The sequence below is a fragment of the Spermophilus citellus genome, assembly GCF_964194105.1.
Source record: "Spermophilus citellus genome assembly, chromosome: 3".
NCBI classification, from domain to species: domain Eukaryota; kingdom Metazoa; phylum Chordata; class Mammalia; order Rodentia; family Sciuridae; genus Spermophilus; species Spermophilus citellus.
In genome coordinates, this window is record NC_138184.1 from 9,590,002 (window position 1) to 9,610,036 (window position 20,035).

General features: G+C 51.5%; 1 protein-coding gene and 1 long non-coding RNA gene across 3 annotated transcripts; one reads left to right on the forward strand and one right to left on the reverse strand.

Annotated features, from left to right (window-relative positions):
- The first annotated feature begins 2,644 nt into the window (after positions 1–2,644).
- On the forward strand, positions 2,645–8,590 carry LOC308645381. Of its 2 annotated transcripts, none has more exons than XR_014021186.1 (3): positions 2,645–2,801; positions 5,009–5,251; positions 8,481–8,590. It is a non-coding gene; the product is annotated as an uncharacterized lncRNA (long non-coding RNA). The 2 variants fall into 2 exon arrangements; XR_014021187.1 differs by lacking the exon at positions 8,481–8,590 and adding an exon at positions 7,105–7,225.
- Positions 7,091–14,603, reverse strand: SPC24 (SPC24 component of NDC80 kinetochore complex). Its single transcript, XM_081287434.1, has 5 exons — positions 14,242–14,603; positions 9,267–9,415; positions 9,001–9,101; positions 8,810–8,886; positions 7,091–7,310 (listed from the first exon to the last, which is right to left on the reverse strand). Exons 1-5 carry the CDS (start codon positions 14,399–14,401, stop codon positions 7,189–7,191), a joined length of 609 nt encoding a protein of 202 aa, XP_081143560.1. The 5' UTR covers positions 14,402–14,603; the 3' UTR covers positions 7,091–7,188.
- Between the last annotated feature and the right edge of the window lie 5,432 nt (positions 14,604–20,035).

Here is a 20,035-nt window from a genome sequence, read left to right on the forward strand (position 1 = left end):
GAGACTTGAGTGTTTTGTTAAAGGAACAATGTCCCAGCCCCCCTGCGGCACTTGGTCCCATCAACACCATCCCCCTCTCTTTCTCTCTTCCTGTATTTTTTTTCCAGTGCTAGGGACTGAACCCAGGACTTCCTGTACACTTGGCAAGTGTTCTGCCACCCCGCTACACCCCCAGCCCTACGGCCTACACTCCTGCAGGACTTTTCCTTTCATGCCCTTTTCTAGACTGGTTGAGCTAAGATGAAGGCTAAAACTGACGGTCACATTCAGTGCTGGATATGAAAATTAAGAGATTTCACAGCCCAGTGCAAGCATAAATTCTGTCCATCCTGGTCTTATTCCTTGGAGGGCTTGTCTGGTTAGAGTCCCGGGTCCCTGGGCACCTGCACAGCTGCCCACCTGAGCACCCTTCCCCTCCATCCCCTCTCATGCTCCCCAGCATTCCCTGCCTGGGCTTTGAGGGAGCTTCAGAGCTCTTGTCTCAGAGCAGGTACAAATCAAAGCCTGGGTGGCGCTGGCATATCAATTGGGGCAGGGCCAGAAAGAGCCCTGCCGGGCATGGTGGTACACAGCCATAGTCCCAGCCACGTGGAGGGCTGAGATGAGGATCACCTGAGCCCAGGAGCTCAGGACCAGCCTGGGCAACATAGGGAGACCTCGTGTCTAAAAAAGTTTAAAGTAAAAAGAAACAGCCTGCAGCCGACAAAGAACTTAAGCACTGAGGATGTCGCTCAGTGGTGGAGCTGTTGCCCACCTGCCTGGCACAGCCCTGGGCTCCATCCCCAGGCCTGGTGGTGGGGTGGGAGGAATAGAGGAAAGGAAGGCTAAAAAGACAAAACAGAAAAAGAAAAAATCACAGGGAGGTACCAGCTCACACTTCTTGGAATGGTTGTAATTGGCAAAACAACATAAAACAACATAAATAACCAACGTCGGCAAGGATGTGGAGAAATCGGAACCCTGGAGCTTGGCTGGTAAACTGAAGGGGTGCAGCCACTGTGGAAAGCAGTATGATGATTCCCCTCCCCCCAAAATCCTCCAATTACCATAGGATCCAGAAATCCCACTTTGGGGTACAGACACAAAGACTTGAAAGCAGAATCTTGAACAGACATTGGCCCAGAAACACCATTCCTAGCCCAAAGGTGGGAAGTGACCCACGTGTCCAGGAGGGACAAGCTGTGGTCCCTCCACACAAGGAAGAGTGACTCCGCCTTTGAAAGGAAGGGATTCCTGGCATCCTACGTAGGGCTGGCCCTCCAGGACATTATGCTCAGTGAAGGAAGCCAGGCACAAAAGGGCAAATCCTGCCAGGAGCGGTGGCCCACACCAGGCAACCCAGCAACTGGAGAGGCTGATGCAGGAGGATCGCAAGTCTGGGCCAGCCTGGGCAACTTAGCTAGACCCTGTCTCAGAATAAAAAATAAGAAAGCCCGGAGTTGTCGCTAAGTGGTAGAGCACCCCTGGGTTCAATCTCCAGTATCAAAAAAATTAAAAATAAAAAGAGAGGATGAGATGAATAATATCATTCCCCACACAGGAGGTCGCGCAGTGGTCAGATCTTGAAGACAGGAAGTAGGATGTTGGGAGCCAGCCGCTGGGGAGGGGATGGGGCCTGAGTGCTTACTGGGGACGGTTTCAGTGTGGGCAGATGGAAAAGTTTTGGAGATGGACATGATGCACAACAATGGAGACGCTCCTAACGCCATGGACCGTGCATTCCAAAGGGTTCTGGTGGTAGATTTTATATTGTGTATTATTAGAAGTAATACACTTCTAGCTGGTCAGAGTGGCGCACACGCATAATCCCAGTGACTCAGGAGACTGAGGCAGGAGAACAGCACGTGGGAGACCAGCCTAGCAATTTAGTAAGACCCTGTCTTAAAAATTAATTAATTTAAAACAATTTAGTACTGGGGATTGAACGCAGGGACACTTAACCACGAAACCACATTCCCAGCCCTTTTTGTTTAACTTTTTATTTTGAAACAGGGTCTCACGAAGTTGCTTAGGACCTTGCTAAATTGCTGAGGCTGGCCTCAAACTTGTGATCTTCCTGCCTCGCCTCCTGAGTCGGGGGGGTTCTAGGAGTGTACCTTTTAAAAGACCAAATTTGGAAGGGCGGGCAGTGAGGCAAACTGGAAATGAACAACCGCAGAAGCTTCTGGAAGGGTGGAAGGTGCCGCAGAGGGTAATATTGGAGACCCAGAGCTGCTGGGAACCAGACAAAAGATCTCTGCAAATGTTGTCCTGGCAGTGACAGGGGACAGACCACAGCCCATCCCTGCCTCCTGGTCCCCTACCAGTGCCTCCCACTGGCTGAGCCCAATGGGAGCCACTTGGTAAAGGAGCCTGGGAAACCAAGGGGGGACACACCCGGCCAGCGACCTCGGATAACATCCTGGCCTTGCTCTGATTCTCTGGGTGTCCTTGGGCACCCTAGAGCCTCAGTTTCCCCATCAGAACCCAGCTCGATGCTAATCCCGGTGGCCGGGCCTCAGCGAGGGGGTGGGGGCTCTGCAGTGGCCGGAGACAGGCACGGGGCCTGCTATCTTTTCGGTGTCCACCGGGTGGCACTTCCTTCCTTCCTTCCGCCTTTTGTTTTGGGAACGTTCCAAATCGCCTCCGGGAGAGAAAACCGAGCAGCCCACACGGGCAGCGTCCAGGGCCTGCACAAGGCGTTCGATAATTGCTTGATTGAATGAATCGATGCTCAACCGTGTGGCAAACAGGATCAACGAGCCGGGGTGGCTCCAAGTACAATGAAGAGGCCCGGGAGGGGGCGAGGGCGCTTCGTGGGGGTGAGGACACGGGTGGCCCAGGCTGGGCAGGGAGGCTGGGAGCAGGGCTGGGGTGGGCAGGGTGGCCCGAAGAGGCCAGAGGGGATGGACATTCCTGACGTCTGGCCCGGGCTGCTTACTGCGGAAGAAGTTACTGAAAATCTTGGGGGACTGGGGGCGTGGCTCGGTGGTGCTTGCTTAGCTCCTGGATTGCATCCCCAGCACCACAAAAAATAAATAAAATTAGACAAAAAGAGCAGAGCTTCTCAGGGGTTAATTCTGCTTCTCATGATGGTTCCCTGAGGGAGGGACAGTGACAGCTGCCCATTTTAAAGGGAGAGGGGAGGCATGAGGTCCCTGTGGCCGGGTTTGATGCTCTCTGCCTGCAGTTCTCTGGGTTAGAAGGGGCCCTACGGAAAGGTGTCCGCTGCGGGCTGGTCCCTGGGGTCTGCAGGGTTAGGGGCTGTGTGCTCATGCGCGCACACGTGGATGGCGTGAGCGGTCAGGGTCTCTGTGTTGTCCCACTTGGAAGCTCCCAGGTCTGGCCAGGACAGGACAGGACAGATGGGTAGTGGGAGGAAGCAGCTTCCCCAGTCTGACTCCTGACTGGCAACCCTGGCTGCCCGCTCCTGCCCCCTGGGCTGACGTCCCTTCCAACCCAAGGCGTCCCAAACCACAGCTGTCTGCGGTGAGTCAGCCTGGAGCCCGCGGGGCTGCACACAGGGCTGAGGGTGGAGGCGGGCGGGGTGCTGCCCTGACCCCAGCTGGCTGCGCCCCACCCCGCCCCCACTTGCAGGCAGTGATTTTCCGTCATGAAGGGGATAAGAAAGCAGCTGAGGTTCTGTGTGACATGGCCCAGTTCATTTCCCCCCACTGAGCAGGGCGGCACTCTCAGGCCTCCTGGGTTTCCTCGAGCTCCCCTCCTGGCAGCTCCCATTTCTGTGCTAATTCCTGCTCTGGGAGTGGGGGTGTCCCTTCTGGCTGAATCCTGCTTCTCCCTGAAGCCTGGGTGCCTCTGGGATGGGACTTGGAGGGAGATTTGGGGGTAAATAGTGAGATCAGTCACCAAGATGGCCCAGGCTGCTGCACTGTGACTTATGTCAAGAGCTCAGTGGTAGAGCCTAGCATGCACAAGTCCTTGCGTTTCATCCACCACCACACACACACACACACACACACACACACACACCAAGGGGAGTGGTCAACGGCAGGCAGGTTCCCTTGGATCACTACAGAAATTTGAAAATTCTTCCCACATTCCACTGTGGACTGCAGGCCCAGTGTGATCAAGGTCCTCTCCAGGCCAGCTTCCTTGTTGCACTTTGAGCTTTCTGTCCCCCTGCCTGGGAGTTTGTCTCTACACCTTTGTTCCCTGAGGACTTAGATCTGGGCCCAGTGACCTTCCATCCTGGGGCCCCCTACAGAGTTCTCCCTCCCACAGTGTTTTATTTTCTTTAGTTCATTTATCACCAACTGAAATGATCTCATTCATGGTCGGAATTAGCAGGACATGCTCTGGACTCAGAGGACTTGGATTCAAACCCCAGTTCTGTCACCTGCCTGCAAAACCTGAGATTAATGGCTTTATCTAGGGTTCCTTCACTGCCAGAAAACACGCAGCCAGGTCCATGGCCCTTGCGGGACCTCGCGCGGCCTTTACTGGGTGTGCTCCTGCGGGAGGGCTGGTGAGACCTGGGCAGCGAGCCTACACTTCTGAGTGAACAGGAGAGGCCACCAGGAGTTCTGAGAGTGACCAGTGCAGGCCACAGGAGGAGGCCAGTCACCTGGAGGCTCCAGTCCCAGACCCAGTCATGCCCACAACCCACCACCAGTCCTCTCGGCTTCTTCTCAGCTTGTCGAGGGCAGCAGGAGGATGGTGGCTTTGTGTTCGACCACCTGTGCTGGAGTCCGGCCTCTGGACTTGGACGCCCCGCCCTGTTTCCTGTCTGTAGATGGAGAACAACCTTGACCTGCCTTACCTAGTTCTGCAGGGTGGGTTCACTGTAAGGGACACCAGATGCCAGGCCACAGGAGGGCTCAAGAAAAGGACATGGCCACCCTTGCGCTGCCCTTGCTCAGTGGCCTAACACCGTCTTGAGGATCCACCTCTTCCCTGCAAAACCTGGGAGGGCATCAGGAGACGCCCAGCTGGGGCCACCAAGCTGATCTCGGGGCCAGTGCGGGGGCTTGGCCTGCAGACCTGATACAATTGTGATTCTGTTTTCCAGGGAAGAAACACTGATGTCAAGCCAGGCCACCTAGTGACACCATGCCTGCAACAGGACAGCAGGGCACTGCAACGTCAGCCTGATTTGTCCCCTTTGGGGCTCCAGCATGTGTGGCCGTGGGTTCCACTGTGAACTCCCGCTTCCCTCCTGAGTGCTCTGCATTGAGGACAGACCCCTCACAGGCCAGGTCCCACCTGGGAAGCAGAGATGATCCCTCAGCTCAAGTCTGATCTCAGGCTAGAAGTGAGAGCTGACCCTGGGGTCCCAGCAGTGTGGTTCAGAATCCAGGGTGTCACTCCTGTGACTTAAGGCAAGCCCCTAGACTGTCCATGCCTCAGTTTTCACATCTATAAAGGTGTTTGGATGGGGCTGGGGCCAAGTCCCCATCTTGCAGGTGACCCGATTCCTCATTCCCTGGTTGTGAGGACTTGAATTTCATTCCTACCTCAGCAGGTCTGGGCCCAGTACTTTGGGAGCCTCTTGTTTTTTTTTTTTTTTTTTTCTTTTTTGAAAGAGAGAGAGAGACAGAGAGAATTTTTTTTTAATATTTATTTTTTAGTTTTTGGCGGACACAACATCTTTGTTGGTATGTGGTGCTGAGGATCGAACCCGGGCCGCATGCATGCCAGGTGAGCGCGCTACCGCTTGAGCCACATCCCCAGCCCTTTCGGGAGCCTCTTGAATTGAGAACAAGCTAGTGGCGATGGGACGGCTCTGAGAGAACCACCAGGGTGGGGGTGGGGCTCGGGCTGGATGCTGTAGGCCGAGGCTGTCCTGGGCACGGGGCCAGCACTGGGCAGTGAGTCAGGGCCCAGGCATGGGGAGAGCAGGGGCCTCCCCGTCCCTGTGAGATCAGGCACCTCCCTGCACCCGCCTGCCAGACCCCACTCGGCCACGTTCCTCACCCACTCGCTCCCTCTGTAGGTCAGTGCTTGGGTTTGCCAAGGTGGCAGAGAAGCCAGGGAGCAGGGTGAGGGGCACATAGTCCCTCTGAGCTTGGGCGCAGCCTCCCTGAAGGGACTGTCTTCTCCTTGGGGAAACAGGTCCAGGATGCTGGGGATGAGTGGCCAGCAGGGGACACCCCCTTGGCCCCCTCCCAGAACAAAGCCAGGCTTCTCCTTTAGGAGGGAGAGCTGATTCTGGGGGAGGAGGGCACTTAGAGCCTGGGCCAGGGCCAAAGATAAAAGCTTCTTGTGCCCTTATCTGTGCCCTGCAGCCTGCCAGTCTGTTTGCAAGACCAGAGGGAAACACGCCTCTTCTCCACCCCTGGACTCAGCTATGGGCTGGGGCTGCGCCATGCAGGGCTCCTGTGGTCCTGTGGGTGAACCATCTGGGGCGAGCATCCTGCCTCATGTTGGCAAGAATGGCCACCAAGGTGACAGAAGCTCCTCAGCCAAAGGCCAAGGGGCTGATGCCAGACTTGCAGACTGGCCTTGTGTGTCTCTTCTCCCCGGGACACCCACAATGGCTGAGACATGTCCTGTTGTCATGATAGAGCAGGAGCTACTGGTATTCAGTGGGCGGAGCAAGGAAGGCGCTAAATGTCCCACATCACCCAGGACAGCCCTGACAGCCTAACCTGTCCCCCATCACTGGGGCTGAGGAGGGAGAGCCATATCTGCTTCCAAACCTTGCTTGAGGTTGGCTGCTGGTGTGGATAGGGCTCTGCTCTCCTTTCACGTCATGTCTAAGAACCTGGGGCGCCTCCCAGTGGAGGGAGAGCACTGGCCTGCACACAAGAGGCCTGGTTCCATCTCCAGCTTCAGGGGAAGAGAAGTGCACAGACTGTGGTCCTAGGCTACAGTGTCATTGTAAGGGGAGGTTAAGTCAGGGCCCTACAGCTGTGTAGCGCAGGTCAGGCCAAGATCCCACCGCAAAATCAGGGAGAAAAAGAAACATTGCAGCCAGGCACAGTGTCCCAGGCCTATAGTCCAGCTGCTCAGGAGGCTGAGGCAGGAGGATCCTACTAAGTTCAAAGCCAGCCTCAGCAGTTAAGCGGCCTTGGGTTCAATCCCCACTAACAACAACAACAACAAAAGGATAATAAAAACTCCTTTTATATACAAACTTTTTTTTCTTTTTTTATTTGTTCTTAGTTGTACTCGACAGCAGAATATATACAGATATTTAAACTGATCACCACGGAGCTACCCACCACCCGCCAAGGCCGATTCTGCAGGTCACAAGGCTCTTGGCTGCCACTCGGTGTCTACCAGGCTCCAGAGGTAGTCACTGATGAATTTCTGGGAGAGCTGGGTGCTGTCCAGGTGGATGGGCTGGGCCACACTGGGGCCGTGATGGACTGAAGGTTCCAATGCAAGGAAAACCTCTCACACACCTGGCCCTTCCACAACCTGGGGGTGGGGAGGGGACTGCCATTTTAACATTTAATTTTTTTTATTTTTTATTTTTGAGAAAGGGTCTTGTCTTGCTAACTTGTTGAGGCTGGCCTCGAACTTGTGAATGTCTTGCCTCAGCCTCCAAAGTAACTGGGATTACCTGGCTTGGCCAGCCTTTAAAAAAAAAAAAGTTTAAGATACTCAGGTCTAACACAGTGGAAAAACAAACCCCAAAACAATACCATCAAAACAAAAAAGATATTTAGAGGGGCTGGGATGTAGCTCAATGGTAGTTTAAGATTATGGGTTCAATTCCCAGCACCCCTTACAAAAAGATATTTAGAGACTAAAATACATTTTCATGAAGAAAATATTAAGATGCTATCTTCTTAAAAAGTGTGAAGTACGGCTGCGTGTGGTGGAGCATGCCTGTAATACCGGCAGATGGGGAGGCTGAGGCAGGAGGATTGCAAGTTCAAAGATAGCTTCAGCAGTTCAGCCAGGCCCTGTCTCAAAACTGGCTGGGGATGTGGCCCAGTGGTGAAGCACCTCTATGTTCATGCTGGGTTCAGTCCCTGGTACCAAAAAAAGGAAGGGGCTGGGGCATGACTCAGGGGTAGTACCACAGGAAAGGGAAAAAAAAAAAAAAAAAACAGAACACTTCTTTAGTAGGGCATGGTGACCTGCGCATGGTTTTGGTCCCTGCTGTTGGGAGGTAGAGGCAGGAGGGTCCCTTGAGTCCAGGAGTTAGAGGCCAACCTGGGCAACACAGGGAAGGCTCAGGGGTAGAGTGCTTGCCAGGCATGGGTGAGGCACTGAGTTCTAGTCTCAACACCACATATAAGTTAATAAATAAATAAAGGTACAACAACAACTTAAAATTTTTTAAAATAAATAATAAATAAATGTAACAGAATCCACACCTTACCCACATTTAGGTACCGTTCTTGGCGTTAAGCACCATGACAGTGCTGGGCAACCTCACCACCATCCATCAGCAGAATTTCATTCCCAAACTGAAAGTCTGTCCCCATGGAACACCAGCCCCCCTCTGCCCCTGCTCAGCCCCTAGGAAGTGGCCACTGGCCTGGTGGAACTGCTCACCGCTGTCTGCGCTTCTCTCCTCGGCCTAGGGTTCTCACTGGCCTCCAGCCTCCAGACCTCCTTCCTTAGGGCGGTGCCCGGGTCCGATGGAGCACAGCTTGCTCATCAACTCACCTGCTCCCCCTGCTCACGAAGTCAGACTGTCTCCTGGCCATCTGTGACCAACGCTGCTGTGAGCGGGACACCGAGACTGCCACACCCTGCTGCTCTCCCTTCTTTTGTGTCTATTCCCAGTGGCAGGACTGCTGGGTCCTAGAGTGATTCTATTTCTAGTTTTTGAGGATCCCACACACCGTGTTCCAGAGCGGCTGCACCCCTTCATATTCCCACCAGTTTCTCCAAAAAAATAAAAGGATACTGCCTTTGATCACTCCTGGCTCGCTCTCATAATCCCACTCTATTTTACTCATTCGGTGATAAAGTTGAGCCACATACCTAGACAAGGGCGGGGGCGGGGGGGAGGGAAGAAAGTTACCCCTGCATCAACTTGAACCTGCAGCTGCAGGACGGGCCGCAGGCTGAGCCCCAGCACGCGTTCCTGGAACCTACACGGCAGAAGGGATGACGACAGTTGTGTCCTCGTCAACGTCTCTCTCCTGTCTTTCCAGATCGGCCTCTAGCTCCCTGAGCTCCTGCAGCTCTCCGGTGAGCTGAGTGCGGCAGGTCGTTAAGGACCAGGCTTAGAAGGAGACCATCGTGCTGTGCGTCGGGCCCAGGCACCAGGATCCCAGGGCTTGCTAGGCCAGAGCCCGCCCCGAGCCACACCCCAGCCCCATGCAAGGGATTTCTAGGGAGGACGATGGGCACGGTCAAGGATATAGGAGGCTGGCCTGCAGATGGGCATCGTCCTCAGCCACCCTCTGGAGCTCAGCCTCCAGCTGCTGTAGCTCCGCGTTCCCCTGGCAGTTGCACTCCTTTGCGTGAAGAAGGCTTTGGGCCACCTCTTCTTCTGCAGCCAGTGTCTCTGCAGAGGGAGAGAAGGCTCCTTGGGGTCTGTCCCCCCACCCCCAGGAGGTCCCAGGGAAGGGCATCCCACCCCCCACTGCAAGCTGCATCGCCACTTCAGATCACAAGTCCATTTCCAGACTTGCCGTCAGAACTTGCACATTTTTGCCACAACACATTCAAATACACCAAAAATTGTAAATATGGGATCTGGCCCTTCTCTCTCCCTTTTTTTTTTTTTTTTTGGTGGTACTGAAGATTGAACCAGGGGCAGCCCCAAGCCCCTTTTGAGACAGTGTCTCTCTAAGCTGCCCAGGGTGGGCTTGGCTTGTGATCCTCTTGCCTCGCCTCCTAGGGTACTGGGAATACAGATGTGAGCCACCATGTCTGGCTCTGGTCCTTCCTGTAACACCTGATCTTTTATTTTATTTTTTTGAGAAAGCGTCTTTCCATGTGGCCCAAACTGGGTTCAAACCCATAATCCTCCAGTCTCAGCTTCGGGAGCAGCTGGGATTACAGGTGTGCGCCATCGCAACTGTGTGGTTTGGGTGGTACTGGGGATGAACTGGAGCCTCATATTAGGCCCCGGCTCTACCATCAAGGTGCACCCCAGCCTCTAATCATAATTTACAACAAAAACAAGTCGTATCAGGAAGCCTAGAACCCCGGGACTCAGTTTCCACTTCCTAGTCACCATCCAAGCCTGGCAGCTCCTGTCTGGCTCTGATTCTCTTCCTTCCTTGTGAGAGTCCACTGTCCCTCCAGGGCCACCCAACAGTTCCTAACTGTCCCCCTGCTTTGACTTCTCCCTGAGTCAATATGCTAATCTATTTCCCTCTGGGCCTTGAGTGGCTGCATTAGAGGATGCAAAGTTGTGCCCCGCTCAGAGAAGGCTCCATGTCTCCAGGGTAAGGCTCAGAGGCACTGTAAGGATGGCCTTAGGCCTTAGCCTAAGCAACTCCATTTTAAAACTCCAGTTTGAAACCTGGCAGGCAGCCTACACCAGGCAGCTTACAGAGCCCTCCAGTACAAACAAGTCATTTCTCCCCCCGCCCCCCCACGAGCTCAGAGTGAAGTCTCTGTGATGTTGTCCTTGCCCTGATGAGGGAGAGAGGCAAGAAAATCAGGGTGGGGACCACCAGACCAGATGCTGTAACCCCAGGGCAAATGATGTCACTGAGAAATCCCATGGGAGCTGGTAGGGATTGAAAGGGTGGTCAGAAGCCCCACATTTTAGTATAAAAAAGCAAATGAACAGACATTCAGCCAGCCGACCCTGGTGCCCTCACGCTGAGAGCCTGATGAGGACCTGGACTGACATCCCAACTCTTCTCAAACTCTACAGCCACATCTTGATGGTGAGAGCCACTTCTTCTCCCTAGGACCCTATCCTCAACTGGCTGTCAGCTCCACCCTAGGAGAGTCCTGCCTTGGGTCCTGACCTGATCAGGGCGGTCTGAGTGAGCGTCCATCTGCTAGACTTAAAGCCTAAGGCTTGAGACTTTTGATCTGACACTTAGCTTTTAGCATGCAGAGGGAATGTCTGTCAAGTGTATTTGCAGTGCTTAGAATTAATCTAGAATTGTTTGCGGTAAACTGATTCTGTCTACTGCAGTGCCTCGCATTAAGGATTGTCATTTTCTTGATTAAGAACCTATAGAGTGGAATTGTATTGAATGATTTGAGTGAATAAAGCATTGAAAAGGGCAGAAGTCCGTGGACATTCTTTATGCCTAAGTTGCCCATTCCCCATTGCGACAGTCACCTGAGAGTCTTTTTCTTTTTGGTTCTGACTTCGGGCCTCACCGTGGTGTCCATGCTGTCCTAGAACTTCTGGGCTCCAGCTATTTTTCCTGCCTCCACCTACGGAGTAGCTGGGGCTTCAGGCAGGCACTGCCGTACTGGCTTCCCAAGGACCCTCACCAGCTTCTCACCCTGCCACCTGCTGTCCTCCCCACCCTTCCTTCTTCAAAGGTGCCACAGTTTTCACAGCCCTGGGCTCCCTTCTCCTGTGCTCCAGCCTCCAGGCACACCCAGCCTTCGAGATCCCCTGGGAAGCTGGGCAGGGTAGCAACGGGCCTGTAACCCCAGGTACTCAGCCACGTGGGAGGCCGATGCAGGAGGATCCAAGTTCAAGGCCAGTCTTTGCAATTCAGCAAGACCCTGACTCAAAACAAAAAATGAAAAGGGCTGGGGATGGGGCTCAGAGTTAGAGCAGTGGATTCAATCCTCAGTACAAGAAAATAAACACAAAAATAAGGTTCCCTGGGAAAAGAGCCTCTCTGGCAGGTGGGCTGCCCCACACGCTGAATGATTTATCCCTTGTTTTCTCCCTTGAATCAGAAACCACATCTTTTATTCCCCATATATCTCCAGACACTACCCGGAATAAACACGTGTTGAACAGAATACTGAGAAAAATCAAAAACATCTTAAGAAGGCTACTGTGCTTCCCCCAGAGCAGAGCAATCTGCCAACCCACGGAAGACACAGGTTAAAATGCTTCCAAAAGGGCCTGCATTTAAGTTCTCAAAAACTGATGTTAATGTTTCATCAAGGGCTGGGGATGTGGCTCAAGCGGTAGCGCGCTCGCCTGGCATGCGTGCGGCCCGGGTTCGATCCTCAGCACCACATACCAACAAAGATGTTGTGTCCGCCAAAAACCAAAATAAATAAATAAATAAATATTTTTTTTAAAAAAAATGTTTCATCAAAGCATTTCGTGTGGCCAGGTGTGGGGGAGCACCCCTGTTATCCCAGAGGCTGGGGTGTCGATTGCAAGTTCGAAGCCAGCCTCAGCAACTGAGCGAGGCCCCACAGAACTTAGCAAGACCCTGTCTCAAAATAAAAAGAGCTGGGAATGTGGCTCAGTGGTGGAGCACCCCTGGGTTCAATCCCTGGTACCAAAAAGAAAGAAAAAAGTATTAGATGTATTTGTGACAACCTAAACACACACACACACACACACACACTCCTGCAGCACTCCGACCCTCGAGCAGCCACTGTGAACTCCCAGGGGTTCTCCCTGGCACCGACATCCACATTTAATTTGCTTATGTGGCCATTTCTCCCCATGTCTGTGGGGGATGGTGCCTACCAATTTCCTGTCCTGATGGCGGAGGGCTGGCTGGCAGACAGGCTTCCCACCCTCACCACCCTCCCACTCAAAACTCAACATCCCTCCTTGCTTCTTCCCCGGGTTGATCTCCCGCTGTGGGTGTCCATAAGGCAGCGCTGTTTGCTGGCATGTTGACCAAGTGCCATGGGATGACCCAAGAGTTCTTTGTCCAAGCATTATCAAAAGCCCACTGCAGAGGGTACTTTTTGTTTTTATTTTGTCTGGTGCTGGAGATGGAACCCAGGACCACACACATGCTCAACACTCCACCACTGAGCTATGACCCAGTCCCAAGGCGGGTGGTTAAACCCATCTCTCCATCTGGGAAGCAGAGACTTGCCCACTAAGCATACAGCTCCTCACGGAATGTGCTCTGGGTCTGTGTGCCTCAAAGCCCAGGTTCCCTGGAACAATCTCAGTCCCTTCAATCCCCAAACCATTAGTGCAGGGGAAAGTAAAGAGGAGGGAGGGGGCCGGGTGCAGAGGCCCACGCCTGTAATCCCAGTAGCTCGGGAGGCTGAGACAGAAGAATCATGAGTTTGAAGCCAGCCTCAGCAATGGTGAGGCGCCAAGCAACTCAGTGAGACCCTGTCTCTAAATAAGACACAAATAAATAAGGACTGGGGATGTGACTCAGTGGTCGAGTGCCCCTGAGTTCAATCTCTGGTACCCCCCTCCCAAAAAAAAGAGTTGAAAACAATCTTGAAGAGATACATGCACACTCGTGATCATAGTAACAGCATTATTCAAAATAGCCAGTGTCCACTGACAGACCATGGATAAACACAGTGCGGGCATCCATACAGTGGACTATGATCCCCTACAAAAGGAAGGAAATCTTGTCACAGGCTGCAGCGTGGACAAACTTTTAGGACATTACGCTAAGTGGAATAAGCCAGTGACAAGAGGGCAGTCGCTATGTGAGCTTACTTACCATCACTGCCATGTTCATTGAGATAAAGTGGAGTGATGGGTGCCAGGGGCTGGGGAAGTGAGGAGGGGTGTTAGTGTTAATAGAGACAGGGCTCCAGTTTGGGAGGATGAAAATTCTAGATATGCATGGTGGTCACCCAGCAGTGCGAATGTACTTAATTCTGCTGAACCTAGTGCTTAAAAATGACTAAAGTGAACTTTGGGAGGTTGTTCAGTGAGAGCAGCAGGCTCAATGTCTGGACCCCATCCCAGCAAAACACACACACACACACACACACACAGCTAAAATGGCAGATCTTATGTTTTTTTTTTTTTTTTTGTGGGGGTGGAGGGGTGCAGTTTACTGAGGATTGAACTCAGGGGCACTCAACCACTGAGCCACATCCCCAGCCCTATTTTGTATTTTATTTAGAGACAGGGTCTCACTGCGTTGCTTAGGGCCTCACTTTTGCTGAGGCTGGCTTTGAACTCATGATCCTCCTGCCTCAGCCTCCCGAGCTGCTGGGATTACAGGCATGCACCACTGTGCCCTTCTCTTATGTTAGGGTTTTAATTTTACCAGACCAAAGAAAACTTAGTAGCCTTAAAAAAGAAAGCAAGTGGTAGAGTGCTCGCCTAGTACGTGTGGGGCCCTGGGTTCGATCCTCAGCACCACATAAAAATAAATAAATAAAGCTATTTGTCCATCTACAACTAAAACAAACAAACAAACAAACAAATAAGCAAGCAAGCAAACAAACAAAAAACTCTGGCAAGGTTAACTGCAGTGACAAGGGCAGGCCCTTCCTGCTCACCTTGCAGCCGCTGTTCGGCGCCGTCCTGCGTCTCCTGCAGTCGCTCCAATATCTGCTCGTGGCGCCCCAGCAGCCGCCGCTGCTGCGCCTCGGCGCGGTTAGCGCTCAGCAAGCTCAGCAGTCCCTGGCTTACCTCCTCGATATCGCGGAAGGCAGCCATGACTACGCCAGGACCAAACCGCGCAAATTTGACTGCCCGCGGGGTACGCCCCTTCCCGATGGGCTTAGTTTCATTGGCTTATTTCTCAGTCAGTCAAAAGCGATGGCCAGTAGGTGCAACGAGGGGGAGTCTCGGTATGTGGGAGGACGCCTCCGGTTTGGCTTGGTGCGCTTGCGCTGGCTCTTCTGTCAGTCAAAGATGATGACCAATCGGAGCGTCAAGGGGACGTCTCCGGGAGGTCGGCCTGCCGCGCCTGCGCAGGGTGGAAAGTTGCAGAGCGACCTTGAAGGTTTTTTTGGCGGGGAGGCCAAGGTCCAGTGCCTGCTGCTTGCAAGCAGCGGTTGCAGGGGCAAAGCTTCGGGCTGCTTCTTATGGAGCCGACGTTTTACAGTGTTGTGTATAGGATACACACAACAAACATAAAAAAATTTGTTACCAAAATGAAGTCTGCAGTCTCATTGGGTTCCAAATTCAGCTTTGCAGTGGCTGTGCGCTGTGTTATCCTGGGCTAGTCACTTAACCACTCAGTGCCTTACCTTCCTCCTCGGTGAAAGGAGGGCCATAATTAGTGCCGAGCTCAGGGTTGGTGTTGGGATAAAATAAGGATTGTGTCTGGTGTTCAGTAAAGTGTTATATATAGGTGTTAAGTGAGACTCACACATGGAATTGAGTGGGTGGAGTGCCTAAAATACCCTCAAACCTCACACTATGTGAGGGGTTACAGTTGAGGAAAGACAAACGACACAATTCAGTGACGTGGTCCTCAAACTGTAAAGGTATCGCTTTGTGGGGGCGGGTGTCATGATTAGTATTTTCTACAACATAGAATAGAGAAAAATCAGTGCGTGCACGCCGCAAGTTCCAAGCTGGGCTCCAGCTGCCAGGGAGCAAAGTGAGGAGTCACCGTGGAACCTTCGGCAAACTGTCAGGGTCCTGACGGGCTCCGTCATCTCCCTCCTCAGCTTATTTACAAGAGACAGGACTTGCCGAGGGGCTGCTTATATTTTTTTTAATTGCTTATATAGATAGGGACACTGCTTTCCTGGGATTCCTTTGAAGTCCTAGGAAAGCAAGGAGAGAGACTCATGTACACAACATCCACACATTTTTGGATTTTCTGCACCTTTTGGCTTGTTTATTTTTGCAGTACTAGGGATTAAACCCAGGGCCTTGTGCATTCAAAACCAGTGCTTTACCATTAAGCTACATTTCAGCCCTTACACACCTTTTGGGGAGTGCTAAGACCCTGGAAGGCTATCCTTAGATTTCAAGTTAGGAATCACCCGAGCATGAGGTGTAGCTCAGCCATAGAGTGCTTGCTTAGCATGTACCAGGTGCTGAGTTCCATCACAGAAGGGAGGGAGAGAGGAAGGGAAGGAAGGAGGAAAGGAAGGGAGGGAGGGAAGGAGGAAAGAAGGAAGGGAGGAGGAAGGGGGCAGAGGAAACAGGCCCTGTGGCAATGCCTGTACTCCCAGTGACTCAGGAGGCTGAGTCAGGAAGATTGTAAATTCAAGGCCAGCCTCAGCAAGTTAGCAAGACCCTGTGTGGCTCAGTGGTAAAGCGACCCTAGGTTCAGTTCCCAGTGTCATACGCACCCAAATCTTGGGTTCAGTTTCTGGCTGGGCAGCTTACCTGTGTCCTTGGCAAATTCACAATCTTTCTTTCTAAGCTCGGGGCTAAAGATAGCCTTCTCTTATCAGCTGGAGCGGGATGTCCAGGAGATAAGCCATGCAAGATTGTGTAACTAGAGCCTGACAGACAGAAATACTGCCAAAAAAGGCCACCCACCTCCCTTCCAAAAAAAGCAGTGAGGTCCACCTGATAGTCATTAGGATGGCCACTATCCAAAACAAACAAACCAAAAAAAAAAAAAAAAAGAGCCAGCTGATGAGGAGAGAGTGAAACCCTCATGAACGCTTTAAATTTTTTTTTTTTAAAGAGAGAGTGAGAGAGAGAGAGAGAATTTTTTTAATATTTTAGTTCTCGGTGGACACAACATCTTTGTTTGTATGTGGTGCTGAGGATCGAACCCGGGCCACACGCATGCCAGGCGAGCGCGCTACCGCTTGAGCCACATCCCCAGCCCAAAACTTTTTATTTTATGTTTATTTTTAATATTTTTTAGTTGTTGATGGACCTTGATTTTATTTATTTATATGTGGTGCTGAGAATCGAACCCAGTGCCTCATACATGCCAGGCAAGCACTCTACCACTGAGCTACAGCCCCAGCCCCCTCATGAACGCTTTAAAAATATTTTTAGTTGTTGATGGACACAATACCTTTATTGTATTTATCTTTATGTGGTGCTGAGGATCAAATCCAGTGCTTCACACATGCTAGGCAAGTGCTCTACCACTGAGCCCCAGCCCCAGCCCGCTCTTGTGCACTCTTGATAGGTACATAAAATGATGCAGCTACTCTACAAAACAGTGTAACATTCTTCAAAAAGTTAGAGACAGGCCTGGGGATGTGGCTCAAGCAGTAGCACGCTCGCCTGGCATGCGTGCGGCCCGGGTTTGATCCTCAGCACCACATACAAACAAAGATGTTGTGTCCACCAAGAACTAAAAAATAAATATTAAAAATTCAAAAAAAAAAAAGTTAGAAACAGGGATGGGCGAGGTGGCACATGCCTGTCATTCCAGCGGCTAGGGAGGCTGAGGCAGGAGGATCACAAGTTCAGAGCCAGCTTCAGCATCTTATTGAAGCCTTAAGCAACTCAGTGAGGCCCTGTCTCTAAATGTAAAAAAGGGCTGGGGATATGGCTCTGTAGTTAAGTGCCTCCAAGTTCAATCCCCAGTAAGGAAAAAATTAGAAATCAAATCGTCCTACTAGGAATTCTACTCTTAGTTACGTGAAGATGGAAAAGCAGGGCCTGGGATAGAAATGAGCAAGAACGAGTTCATAGCAGCATTATTCACAAGAGCCGAGAGGCAGAAACAACCCAAGTACCCATCACTGGACGTGGATGGCGCAGTGTGGTCCATCCATAAAAGGAAGAGGATTCCACCTTGAGAAGGAAGGCGGTCCTGGCAAGTGCGAGGATGCCCGGGGAACGCGGAGGGCTTTATGAGGGACATAAGCCAGACACCAAGGGACAAATCCTGCAGGCCTCACTTAGAGGCGACCCTGAAAACAGTCAGATTCACAGATATGGAGAACGCAGGCTGCGGCTGGGGAATGGGGTGAGTGTTTAATGGGGACAGAGTTTCAGTTTTGCAAGATGAAAGGTGTTCTGGAGGTGGGTTGCACAACCTGTGGGTGTACTTCATGCCACTGAACTGTTCACTTAAAAGTTCAAGGGGCTGGGGCTGGGGCTCAGTGGCAGAGCGCTTGCCTAGCCCATGAGAGGCACTGGGTTTGATCCTCAGCACCACATAAAAATGAATATATAAAAATATTCATATAAAATATATATAAATAAATATATTTTATATAAAATAAAGGTATTGTGTGCATCTACAACTAAAAAAAGATTCATGGGGCCAGGCTGTAGCTCAGCAGTAGAGTATATACCCGTGAGGCCCCGAGTTGGATCCCAGGAAACCGACCCCCGTGAAAAAAATTGGTTAAGATGGTCAATTTTCTCACATGTACATTTTACCAGAATTAAAAACATTCTGGGGCTGGGACTGTGGCGTACTTGCCTTGAATGTGTAAGGCTCTGGGTTCCACTCTCAACACCACATATAAATAAATAAAATAAACATCTATCAACAACTAAGGGAAAAATATTTTTTAAAAATATTCTGGGCTGGGGCTAGGGATGTGGCTCAAGCGGTAGCACGCTCACCTGGCATGCGTGAGGCCCGGGTTCGATCCTCAGCACCACATACAAATAAAGATGTTGTGTCCGCCGAAAACTAAAAAAAAATATATATATATAAAAGAAAAAAAATATTCTGGGCTGGAGCCAGGGACAGTGGCATGCACCTGTAATCCCCAGTGACTCAGAAAGCTGAGGTAGGAGGATCACAAGTTAGAGGTCACCCTGGGCAACTTAGCAAGACACTGTCTCAAAATGAAAAATAAAGAGCTAGGGATGTGGTTCAGGGGTGGAGTGCCCTGGGTTCAATCCCAAGTACAAAAAAAAATGTGTGTATATAATGACCTGGGGGTGCGGCTCATGGTAGAGCACTTGCCTAGCATGCTTGAGGCCCTGGGCTCCATCTGCAGCACCACAAAAATGAAACACACACACACACACACACACACACACACACAAAAAAAAAAAAAACCTAAAAAAAAAAAGCAAAGAAACTCAGTGGGGCGGACAGGGTCTTCAGTAAGAGCTGACAGAAAACAAAGATGATGATAAACGGTCCTGGCAACGGCCTCATGAGAAACAATCCTTCATTTCCTAAAGGCCCCTTCTTGGCTCACAAAGTCCTGGGAAACTGACAAGAGCCAAGGACCTTCCACTTAGAAGTGCTCTCCTTTGCATTAAATGTTTGGGACCTCCAAAAACTTCTGAAAGCCACCCATTCTGTGTCTCCTGGTTGCACAACCCAGGGGAAAACTGAAGGGAGTGGAGAAGTCAGGGGAACCTCCAGCCCCATCGCAGTTGGGAGGAGGGGGCTGGAGGGCTGCGGGGGAGCCGAGGGCACTCCACTTCCTTTCCTGGTGCTGGTGACTGGTTTGCAGAAGCCACTTTTATGTACAACTTTCATGTACAACTTGTGCACAAAAGGTATGTACTTAAAACAATAAAAAGTAAGGGCTGGCCCATGCCTGTAATCCCAGGGGTTTGGGAGGCTGAGGCAGGAGGATTGTGAGTTCAAAGCTGGCCTCAGCAACTCAGCGAGGCCCTAAGTAACTCAGTGCGAACTTTTCTCTAAAGATACAAAAAAGGGTTGGGGGTATGGCTCAGTGGTTGAGTGCCCCTGGATTCACTACCCAGTGCCAAAAAAAAAAAAAGGAAGAGCTGGGGGACCAGGCGCCATGGTACACACACGTAATCCCAGAAGCTCAGGAGGCTGAGGTAAGAAAGAGGAAGGTGAGTTCAAAGCCAGCCTCTGGGAGAACCTGTCTCTAAATAAAATTTAAAAAGACCAAGTATGAATGTGGCTCAGGGTTAGGGGCCCCTGGGCATCCCCCCCCCAAAAAAAAAAAAGAGAGACAAAACCTAGCAAGGGCCAGGGCCGCGGCTGAGGCTGAGCTCTTGTCTGTCACGCACAAGGCCCCGGCTCCATCCACACACGGACTACAATGACACAAAGACAGAGACGCATCCACATTATTTGTAGCTTTATTAAATTCTTTACGTTCTAAAAAAGAGATTACAAAAAAGAATACTTCATTTAGTGTAATACTGTCTTTATGGACGTACCGTGGTCAGAAAGTGAAATTAAAGCTCAGGAATACACGTGGGAAGAGGGTAGGGACGGGGCATGACTCCCGTGCAGCCCAATGGGCATGGAGAGAGGAGTGACGCGGGTGATGGGAGGGGTCAGCACTCCTGGGCCAAAGGGTTGCTTCCAGGAGCTTGGGTACAGCACCTGCTTGCTCACCTGGGGTTTTCTCTAGTTTCACACGCACCCCACCCGGTCCTGGACCGCCCAAGCCTTCTTGTCCAAACATAGACTGACCTTCTACAAAAATCCAAGCAAGCCAGGCTACACCAAGCCCAGAA